General features: G+C 39.7%; 1 protein-coding gene across 1 annotated transcript in view; it reads left to right on the top strand.

Annotated features, from left to right (window-relative positions):
* RNF125 (ring finger protein 125) overlaps positions 1–12126 on the top strand; it is a 32646-nt gene that overhangs the window by 9242 nt on the left and 11278 nt on the right. Inside the window, exons 2-3 of the mRNA XM_080821931.1 lie at positions 6283–6436; positions 10243–10337. Coding sequence (XP_080678057.1) covers positions 6283–6436; positions 10243–10337 — 249 coding nt within the window. The remainder of the gene's footprint in view (positions 1–6282; positions 6437–10242; positions 10338–12126) is intronic.

The following is a 12126-nucleotide window of genomic DNA, read 5'->3' as shown; positions in this document are numbered from 1 at the left end:
GGACCTTAGGCACTGCCACAGTTTCGTCCCTGGCATAATGTAAGCTGTCAGTAGTAAGCCTCTTGCTAAAAGTTTCACCAGTGCATGAATGCTTATATGGGTGGGTCTAGGGATGTTTGTGCACTTTTATATATTCTCTCATAGTCTTCTCTAGAACCATGGATTAACTGTTCTTGCTAAAAGCTACACATATCCAGTTTTAGATGGTTTATATTTTCTCTCCTCAGCCCTTTATTATATTCAAAATTGTTCTGTTCTTTATGTTTATTTAAATAATCATAAATGCAGTATAATCTTTTCCTCACACTGAATTTGAATGCCCTTAAAAATATTTTTTTAAAAATGTTTTTCTCTTCATGTTCCATTAAAAATTTCGGGCCTCTTACCCTCCAAACATTTCCCTTCCTAATTTTACAACGCAGTTTTTCTCAGGAGTAAAGAAAATTTAAGTCACAGTAAGGTGGTTAATTTTTCTGACATTTTTCCCCTAACATTTTACTATGAAAAATTTTAAACATAGAGCTAAGTTGAATGTGCTTTGAACAACTATATATTCACTACCTAGATTCTACAATTATCAATTTTGCTATATTGCTTTTTTCTCTCATTTTATCACATACCTACCCATCATCAATTCATCTTCTTTTGGATACATTTCAGAGTAGGTTACAATGATCAGCACACTCTATTTCCTTCTTATATCAAGATACACAATATTGGAGCACCTGGGTGGCTCAGTCGATTAAGCATCTGCCTTTGGCTCAGGTCATAATCCTGGGGTCCTGGGATGGAGGCCCACATCGGGCTCCCTGCTCAGTAGGGAGCCAGTTTCTCCATCTCCCTCTGTCCCCCAGCTTACGTTCTCTCTCTCACTTGCTCTCTCTCTCTTTTTCTATCTCAAATAAATAAATAAAATCTTTTTTAAAAAGTTGCATATTATTAACCAGACTTTTTTTTTAAGGTAAATTACACGTGTACTGAAATGAAAACATCCTAAGTATAACCCCTATGAGATATAAAATATTTTCATTCCCCCCAGATAGTTCCCTCATGTCCCTTTCCAGCCAATCCCTGTCCATATATCCCGACAGGAGCCATTGTGATTTTTTTCTTTACCATAGATCAGTTTTGCCTGTTCAAGAACATCGTATCAGTGGCGTTATACAGACTGTGCTCTGTTGTGTCTGGCTTCTTTCACTCAGTATGTCTTTGAGGTTCATCCATGTTGCTGTGTATATTAGTAATTTGTTATTTTTTTATTGCTGTGTGGTGTTCCATTGTAGGAATATGCCCCAGTTTGCTAATTCATTTTCTTGTTAATGGACACTGGGGTTATTTCCAGTTTGCGGCTGTTGTAAATACATTCCTTATTAATATTCTTGTACAAAGAGACATGTGTTTTCATTTCTTTTTATTTAATGAATACATGAGCTTGGTATTGCAGGACCAAAGGATGCCTATATATTTTGTTTTATAAAAAACTACCAGACCATTGATTCCAAATGATTGTAGGTGATTTACTTTTTAAAGGATCATTTATTTTGTAGGTGATATGGCCATAGGGTTCAAACTTGAAATTTGACAATGACAATACCCACCTCTTCTTTTCCATTCCCGTTTCTCCAAAAAAAAACTGGGTAAATGTTCTTTTTTATTTCTATCACATATCCACCCTTTCTTCTAGTTCTCATTTCTCCAAAAGGTAGGTAAATGTTCTTTTTTTTTTTAAATCTTTTTCAGTGTTTTTATACATCTGTAAACCTATAAATAGCTCATTAGGTGTGTGTATATATATATATTTCTGTACTTTGTTTTCTTTTTGTTCTATTTAAATTCAAGTTAGTTAACATACAGTGTGTGATTAATTTGGGCTTAGAATTTAGTGATTCATCACTTGTATATAATACCCGGTGCTCATCCCAGTAAGTGCCCTCCTTAATGTCCATCACCCAGTTGCCCCATTCTCCATCCACCTCCCCTCCAGCAACTGTCAGTTTGTTTCCTGAGATTAAGAGTCTCTTATAGTTTGTCTCCCTCTTTGTTTTTATCCTGTTTTTTTCCTTCCCTTCCCCTATGTTCATCAGTTTTGTTTCTTAAGTTACACATATGAGTAAAATCCTATGGCATTTGTCTTTCCCTGACTGGCTTATTTTGCTTAGCATAATACACTCTAGTTCTATCCATGTTGTTGCAAATGCAAGATTTTATTTTTGATGGCTGCATAATATTCCATTGTGTGTGTGTGTGTGTGTGTGTGTGTGTGTGTGTGTGTGTGTGTACACACCCCACATCTTTTTTTTTTTAAGTTTTTTTTTTAATTTACTTGACAGAGAGAGAGAGCACAAGTAGGCAGAGGGAGAGAGGGACAAGCAGGTTCCCCACCAAGAAGGGAGCCCAATATGGGGCTCGATCCCAGGACCCCAGGATCATGACCTGAACTAAAGGCAGACACTCAACCAACTGAGCCACCCAGGTTTCTTTATCCATTCATTGGTTGATGGACTTCTGGACTCTTTCCATAGTTTGGCTCTTGTGGACATTGCTGCTATAAACATCGGGCTGCAGGTGTCCCTTTGAATCACTATTTTTATATCCTTTGGATAAATACCTAGTAGTGCAGTTGCTGGGTCATAGGGTAGCTCTGTTTTTAACTTTTTGAGACACCTCCAAGGTGGCTGCACCAGTTTGCTTTCTAAGAGGTTTTATTTTTGAGTTATATTGTTTTGTACCTTGTTATATAGCATACACACACACACACACACACACTGCCTAAACCTGAATAGCCCTGTGTGGATTCTAATTAGACAATTCATTTAATGTTTGATCACTTACATACTTTGTATGCTAATGTACCAGAGTAAGGATGTTAAATTCTCCAGTTCACAAGACTTGAGTTTGATATCTGTACCTCTAACGGGAGACTTTTAACCTCAGATTTTTTTTGAACTAAGCGGTTCTGCAATCTCATTTCTGCACCCCAAAAACCAAGACTTAAGCTGCAGTGGCATCCATTCCTCTCCTTATTGGTAACACTTTAAAAAGTCATGGTTTTTATGTAACTCATAAGCAGCAAGTTCAGTCTGTCCCAAAACACCTTAGTCTTGATGTGTTTTCTCCATTTAATAATCACTTTTGTTAAAATGGGTACAGCTAATTGACTGCTCTATAGGATTTGCAACTAGTATTCTCATACAGTGCAGTAATGTCTGTCTAATGCTCATTTGAGAGTTTCATGCCACATGTAACACCATTGTGCAAACGTAAGGGAGTTACAATGAGGGACTTGATTTTTTTTAAGATGCCGTAAGTGTGCTGCTTTTCATGTGTATCTAGTAGGCGTTTCCGTTGTTGTAGTTATCAGTTGTAGCTACAAAAACAGGTGCAAAAGCACTTACAAAATGACAGTAGAAATGTACTCTGTACAAACTTGACTGGTTTATACAGGTACATCCTCAGTCTAACAGTTCTGCTGCTTCTGCTTGTCACTGGGAGGAATTGAGGTGACTTAAAAAGGACTACAGATAGGGGGTGCCTGGGTGGCTCAGTCATTAAGCGTCTGCCGTCACCTCGGGTCATGATCCCAGGGTCCTGGGATCAAGCCCCACATCGGGATCCCTGCTCAGCGGGAAGCCTGCTTCTCCCTCTCCCACTACCCCTGCTTGTGTTCCCTCTCTCACCGTTTCTCTCTCTGTGTCAAATAAATAAACAAAAATCTGTATAAAAAAAAAAAGGACTGCAGATCTTTCTTGACTCACAGTGGGGTTATGTCCTGATGAATCCATATTCTAAGTTAAAGTGAGTCAAAAATGCATTTAATACATCTAACCTACCAAACATCCTAACTTAGCCTCATCAACCCTAAATAGCTCAAAACACTTCACTAGCCCACAGTTCGGCAAAATCATCGAACACAAAGCCTATATCATAATAAAAGTGTTGAGTATTTTGTGTAATGTGTTGACTACTGTAGTGAAAGTAGAAGGCAGAATGGTTGGATGGGTGTAGAGTGGTTGCAAGCGTATCCGTTGTTCGTCTGCATGACTGCCTGGGAGCTGCCCAGCATGGAGAGAAGATGATTTACTGCCAACCAAGAGAAGCTCGAAATTCAAAAAATGAAATACAGTTTCTAATGAATGAGTATCATTTTTGCATCACCATAAAGTCAAAAAATCCCAAGTGGAACCATTGTAAGTTGGGGACTTCCCCTCATACTTTTTGAGTCTCTTCTGAAACTGTGTGAGGTTCACAGTACTGCTGTCTTCAGGCTGTGTAAATGCGGCAAATTGTTCCATCTTTGAACGTCTGTTCGCCTCCAGTCAGGTGAGGAGAGAGCAGCATGTTAGGATCACTCTGAGAGCTAAACGAGATCATGTCTATCAGCGCCCACCACAGGGCTCGGCACCAATATCTTCTGTTTGTATTGGTATAAAACTCAAGTAAGTTGGGGGGAAAGGGGAAGACTTTCTTTGACCAAGAAAACAAAGTATCGGGGCACCTGGGTGGCTCAGTGGGTTGAAGCCTCTGCCTTCGGCTCCGGTCATGGTCTCAGGGTCCTGGGATTGAGCCCCGCATCAGGCTCTCTGCTCAGCGGAGAACCTGCTTCTTCCTCTCTCTCTCTGCCTGCCTCTCTGACTACTTGTAACTTCTGTCTATCAAATAAATAAATAAAAATCTTAAAAAAAAAAAAAGTATCATCTGCTTGCCCCTAAATCATGTAAATTTAATTCATGTCAGAACCCTAGATGTTGTATGAGGGTTACAACTTGAGCATCTGAACCACTTGTAATAATAATAGATTCATAATAATAGACTATTACTTATTTTTGCTTGATATTTTTTTGCCATCATCGAGACTACACTCTGAGAACCACTTCTCAGGGACTCAGAGAAATGCAAGGGCAGATTGTGTCTTAGAACTTGGAGTTCATCACTTGGAGCACAGAGAAGTGGAAGACGGCAGAGGACTCAGGTCTTTGTCTTCAGCAGGGGATTGTGGGCCCCTTGACTGAGGTCCCACCAGATTGTATCTTCTTCAAGAGGTACAGTTCCTGCAGAGTGAAATCAGGGTGCTATTGCAAGAAAAAGAGGAAATGGATGCTGGACAGACATAAAATCAAGCAGATGCCTCAAGAACAACAGTGCAAATGTCAGCATCTTCTGTGTGCATATAAGAATTTTATAACAGATGCAAAAGAGAGTTCTTTTAAGCATCAGTCCTGGCTAATACACTTGAGAGTTCAGTTTGGGAAATTTCAATGAACTATATACCTCTGATATGTGAAGATTTCAATATATATCATATATTTAAACTTTTTAAAAGATTTATTTATTTATTTGGCACAGAGAGAAAGAGAGGGAGAGAAAGCAAGGGGTGGGAAGAGGCAGAGAGAGAAGCAGACTCAACTGCTGAGCAGGGAACCTGTTGTGGGACTCGATCCCAGGACCTTGAGATTATGACCTGATCCAAAGGCAGACGCTTAACCAACTGAGCCTCCCAGGTGCCCCAGTATATTTAAATTTTAAAAAAGCTTAACTTTTGCCATATAGTAATACTCCCAGATATGGTATAGTGAGTATCTTAAGAGCTCTCAAGTCACTCTATGTGTATAACTTACCTAAATGTCATTTTTACATTTGTGCGCACTTAGCCTTCAACAGATCCTATAAAGAGGTCCAGATTTTCTGTGAATTCTGTTGATTATGTTAAGATTTTATTATGATCATCTTTAAATAAACCAGAGAATAAATTTCTTGACTCAGAGGACATTCCTAATAGCGGTCATTTGGATTAGATAATTTTCTATACGTGGGGAGGACATGAAAATTGTTACAAGATGGATAACATGCATGGTATTTTACCTCCTTGGCCTCTTGCTATTTTCTTATCTAACATACGAAATCCCACAGAGCAGAGACCTATTTCCAACCCCCCCCCAACTACATTTGGGGTAAAATAGGATTAGAGAAAAGGCAGAACACATTAGCTATCCTTTGGGTTATAGTTTTAATCCTGCATATCGGAATGCTCTTTTCACCACTTTGTGCCCTTCTGTTCAAACGCATGCAGTGTGTGTAGTGAGAAATTCTGACTCCAAAGCAGTCTTCCTGGGAAGGTAAGAGGCTCTCTGCCAAGCAGAGGGTGCAAATGCACCATGAACTTGGCGACACAGCTCCTAGTGTACAAGGTGTCATTAACGTACACTTTACACAAAGGAATACATAGTGCTGTCTCCCTGATAACCCTTTAAGGAAAATAACGTATTCTCGGTTTGTTTTGGGCAGATTCTGCCGTTCCTGTATTGCTACCAGTCTAAAGAACAACAAATGGACCTGTCCTTATTGCCGGGCCTATCTTCCTTCGGAAGGAGTTCCAGCAACTGATGTAGCGAAAAGAATGAAATCCGAGTACCAGAAGTGCACTGAGTGTGACACCCCGGTATGTGACCCTCTTTCTGCCTGTGCCCATGGTTCCTGGACCGCTGAGAAGATTGTCACGCAGCAAATCATTTCACCTGTGCCTTTGGCTTCATCCTACCCCATCTTTCTCAGGTTTATTGTCTCTGTCTCTCCCCTGCCTTTTCTCCAGTTTCGTATGTGTAGGCTCTGGTGAACTTGGCACCCGACTCCTACCATCTCCTCATTTTCAAACAAATACTTTCACCAACCACCTCCATCTCCTCCCTTCCCATCACTCCTGTGACCAACCCACGCCCCACCCCCCCATCATGTGGCCTCCTTTCCTGCTACCCTTTTGCAGCCTATCCATGAATAGCTTTATTATTAAATCTGGCGGCATAATTCCTTCTATATTCTGGACTTTGCAGCATTTCTCTGTGTTGATCCTGTCCCCTTGTTGCGAGTTCTAGCCTGGTTCTAGCCTGTACTAGCCTGGTTAGATCATGTGAAGTCTTGGGAGACTGTGGAAAAGAGTCTAGGTTTTATCCTAAATGTGAGTCATGGAAAGAGTGTATGCTTTTAATCAGGTTTATACATCTATTTTTATCAAGATTTTGTTTGTTTATCTGAGAGAGAGATAGCACAAGCTGGGGGGGAGGGGCAGAGAGAGAGAGAGGGAGACTTCCTTGCTGAGCAGGGAGGCGGATGTGGGGCTCAAACCCGGGATCCTGAGATCATGACCTGAGCTGAAGGCAGACGCTTAACCATCTAAGCCACCCAGGCGCACCAGATCGGGTATATATTTTTAAAATAACTGCTCTCTCATGTGAATGGAAAATGGCTCGGAGGGGGCAAGAGCAGGATTGGTGGAGCCAATTTGGGATGGGTCAGGTAAGGAAGCTGGATTACGGTGAGAGCATTGGGCAGGGAATAAGAGGCTCTTTTCAGGGGCACTTAGGAGAGAATTGAAGGAAATTGGTAACAGACTGGATGTGGGGCTGAATGAGAGTATACAGTGTCAAAAATACCTCCTAGGTTTCTGACACGTGTAGGTGTAGGTGAAGGTGCTGAGACGGGGAGCAGATTTGGAGAAGAATCCACCAATTTTTAAGTATGTTAACATTTGAACTGCTAACGGGAAGATGCTATCATAGGGAGTCTAGAGATCAAGAGGGAGATGATGTGTTAAGGGTCTGAATACTTTCTCGATTGTTAATTGACATCACAGCCCGTTATGCTTTCTGAGTACCCTGCACTTTCTTTATGTACTATTTGTCAACATTTGGAATTACGCTTTTGTGATTTTTAAACTTACATACATCAGTTATGCCCACCAGAGTTATGTTCCATGAGGGTTAGGACTGTGTAGGTTTTACTGGAGACTGGGTGTGAACCCAGCCCTTTGAACAGTGACTGGCACATACAGTTTTTGAATATTTATCAAAGACTCAGTAACCGACTCAGGGCTGTCTGACTACAGAATGTATACACGGTCTTTGGAGTCAGATTTTCTGGGATCAAACGTGAATTCTCTCACTCATTATTTGTGATGTAGGGACATTATTATCTAAGTTTTTGTTCATCTCTTTGTAAAAGGAGGGAAAAGGTAACATTCGTGTCACACAATGGTGAATAGTTGTAAGGGAAAATGATAAAATATATATGGCTTGTAGCACTGTCTGGAACATGGTAAATGCTCAAAATCAGTAGCTTTTTACATTCATAATAATAGATTATTACTTATTTTTGCGTTGGTATTTTTTGTCATCATAAAAAATTCAACACGCACAAAGTCAAACTCACTATAGTATTCTGTCATCCAGTGTTTCATCCCACCTTTGGTGTCTGTCAGAAACGGGATTATTCTCTCAAATATCGTGACTAGAAAGCCCCTTCCTTTTTTCACTCTTTATATCTGATTATTCACAAGTATTTTTATTTTTCCTTTAAAGTATTTCTTACATCCGTCCCTTCTTTTTTATGTAACTCCTCTTGCCAGGAATATTGCCATTCCTTCTAGAATCAAATGTTCAGACTTTCTTTATTCTTCAGAGTCCCAGCAAGGTCTCCATTCCTAGTATTACAGTCCCTAGTACCAAACAGTTTCCTGTCTACTTGTCCAGGTGTGGTTCCCCGCCCCCATTAGGTGATAAGCCCCTTTAGAGCAAGCACAGTGCCTTATGTTTCCTCTGCCATCTCTTACAATGTCTTCTATAATTTTGTGACTAGACATGCCATGATTTCTAATTTGTATCAAGAATGCTTGCTAAAAAAAAAAAATGCTTGCTTATCTTTGTTGTTCAAGGAATACAAAGAGGAAGAAAGGCACTTTTAAGAAAAGTAATAGAGATGCAAGAGAATTGATGAGCAAAGCTGGGTATGAAAGCTTGGAAAACTGTGTGTTTTAAGGCAGCTACCTCAGTGGGGCCTAGGTGGATATTGGTAAAACAGGGATTTGTTTTCACTTTTCCACTTGCTCTTATTTTTGTCTTTTGTTAAGCAATCATAACAGTTTCCTTGACTGGGTAGATTTCATGTTTGAGGTTTAACTTCCGTAGCTCAAGCAAAATGAAGCAGGGTGGGTGGACCACCTTACCACAGCTATGCAAAGCTTCCTTTAGTGCAAGATCTTATCAGAGTTTCTAATGAAACATTTAGTAGACTGTGTTATTTAGCCACAGAACCCTCATGGTGAGGATCTCCGAATGTATATCTGGAGGAACAAGGGCTCTTTATTCTGCCTTGGTAAAAATGGACTGTAAGAGCGGTCTTTTATGTTTGCTCTTAATGGGGTCATTAAGTATACTGTGTATTGTGAATTCATGTAATACTGCTGGATATATTATAAAACCGTGGTATTTATATCCTTCCCCGAGGCACAGGATTTCCTTTTACTTACTACGGCCATCTTTAAAATTAAAATGCATCTACTGGTTCTCTTTATCTCTCTTTTCCTTTCCGTCTCTTCTCACTTCTTTCCCCCCTCCATCTTGCTTGATCTCTTTCCCCTCTCGCCTTTCTCTTTCTCACTTCTTACCATCACCAAGTTAGGTAATGGTGTCCAAAAAAAGTAAATTTGAGTTAATATGTCTTTCCACATTGTTGTTGTTGTTAAAGATTTTATTTACTTATTTGAGAGAGAGCATGAGCAGAAGGGAGGGGCAGAGGGAGAGGGAGAAGCAGAGGGAGAGGGAGAAGCAGAGGGAGAGGGAGAAGCAGGCTCCTCACTGAGCAGGGAGCCCAGTGTGGGACTTGATGCCAGGACCCTGGGATCATGACCTGACGGAAGGCAGACACCTAACCGACTGAGCCACCCAGGTGCCCTGTCTTTCCACTTTAAAAAACATAAGCTTTCTAGGGTAGCCTGGGTGGTTCGATCCGTTAAGCATCTGACTCTTGATTTTGGCTTAGGTCGTGATCTCAGGTCCTGGGATGGAGCCCTGAATCAGGCTCTGTGCTTAGTGTGGAGTTAGCTTGAGGAGTCTCTCTCCCTCTCCCTCTCCCTCTGCCACTCCCACTGCTCAGGCATGTGTGTGCTCGCTCGCTCTCTCTCTCAAATAAATAAATATTCTAAAAATAAAAATAAAATAAAATAAATATGCTTTCTAGAAAAACAAACTCAAGAACTCAACATTTGGGTCTTCTAAGTACTAGAAACATTTGTAAAGTGTTATTCTTGATAATGCCTGAACTTTGTTTTACTCTTGTCAGGAATATATCCTTTCAATCAGCTGACCCATTGTTATGACCTTATTTGCAATAATGAAAGTAATAAAGCTGGATCACATAAGACTTCATTGAGCCCCTTTTCAACAGGGACTTTATTTTGAATTTGCTTTTATATAGGTTTGCCTCAGCGAAATGAGGGCACACATAAGATCTTGTGAGAAGTATATAGATAAGTATGGACCGCTGCAGGAACTTGGGGAGACCACAACCAGGTTTGTTTTGACAAAAGTAGTTAAATGTTAAACTTGATTTGCCTGTAAAGAAGTTAATAGGCTGGATAGGCTAACCTTCTTATTGTGAACATATGTGTGGAGTTGTAATTAGGCTCTGAACCATACACCTGTTGTTGGTAGTCTTTTGTTAATGGCAGTAATTGTGAAAGAATTTTGCTTTCTCTACCTAAGAAACATTTCATGAGGGGAACCAACCGAGTGCTGGAGAGATTGGGAGAACTTCCTCAGACAAGTTTGCATTAAGGAAGATCCAAAAATAGAATGTGGAACCGTCCAAGTTCCGCAAGGCTCTGCTTTCTGACTAAGGGCTTTAAGTCGGTCCTGGTTCAGAGCCTTTTCTTTTTCACCCTTCCATTGCCACTGCTCCTTTCCTCTGGTTTTGCTGGTTTGGCTTTAGAAGGTAGGAAGTGACATCTCGGTATATAGTCTAGCAAGGAAGAACAGGCCTGGGCCAGGCATCCTGAACCCGGTACTTTTTGGTGGGTAATCTTTAACGGGGCTGGAGGAAGGATGGAGGTGGTTAGTAGGGGCAGTGGAGAATATTGATCATTATTTGTTTTTCCTAAAAAAAAAAAAAAGAGAGAGAAATGAATCTGGGCCATTACTATCCTGTCAGGCCATGACCTATCCTATAATTGCAAAGTTTGAAGTCTCTCTCCCAACAAAATAAGGAAATGATTTGTGTTTCCCTACATAGGCTAATGGCTTGGAAACCATTAAATCTCCTTATAAGCTCAGTTACAAATAGTGGTATTCAGTGGGAATGTGACTTTCTTTTTCTCTCTCCTGAAGGAAAATGTTAGTCTTCATTATTTAAGAAAATACACTCAAAGCATAAATTTCCTAGCCTGAAAGTCTAAAAGATTGCCATACTTCCTTTTGTCATGTATTCTTTATTGTAGGATTAGTTTTATACCGTGATGTTATAAATTTAAATGAGGATTTTAGCTCAAAGCGGAGTATGAATTCTGTTAGATTGGCTGCAAGGGCCAGTAAGAAGGAAGGATAATAAATGGGCTAAGAAAAGGTGTGGATTTAATTGTAAGTTTGATAGGCTTCATGAAAATTTAAAAATATATGTGAGCTCATTTAAATCGTAGTTTCTTCTGCTAATTAGAATTGATAATAAAGAATTAAAATAACAGAAAATGAGGAGGGGTTTTGATTAATCAGTCTTAGGAGATAAATTAATATTTGCATCAAAGGTAGAAATCTTTGATTTATAAAATAAATTATTAGTACATAATTGAAATTTTTAAAATTCTTACACAGGCAGCTTATCTGGAGTACAAGTGTCAGGGAACAGGAAGTTGTGTCTGTGATGGAAAGTGAGCAAAAAATTCCAAGCCTCCATATTGTCCCTAGGAGTTTAAGGCAGCACTGTCCAATAAAACAGATAGGTCATTTCATATTTTCTCATAGCCATACTAAAAAAGTAAAAAGAAACAGTGAAATTAATTTTTAGTATATTTTATTTAACTGAAGATAGCTTAAATACAATCATTTGATTTGTAATTGATATCAACATTATTGAGATATTTTACTCTTTATTTAATATTAAGCTTCTGAAACTCATTGTGTATTCTGTACTTCCAGGACAACTCAATCTCACTAGCCATGTTTCAAGTGCCAGTACACATGTATGGCTCTAGGCTCCTGTAGTGGACAGCACAGTGTAAGGGACAAATACTCCTTAGCTACCCCGGTAGTTACAGATGCTTGGTGAAGCTGGAGAAAAAGTAACACCCAGTTATGTGACCTGAATTAG

The sequence above is a fragment of the Martes martes genome (genome assembly GCF_963455335.1).
Source record: "Martes martes genome assembly, chromosome: 13".
Classification (NCBI taxonomy): Eukaryota; Metazoa; Chordata; class Mammalia; order Carnivora; family Mustelidae; genus Martes; species Martes martes.
This window is presented reverse-complemented; position numbering and strand designations above follow the sequence as displayed.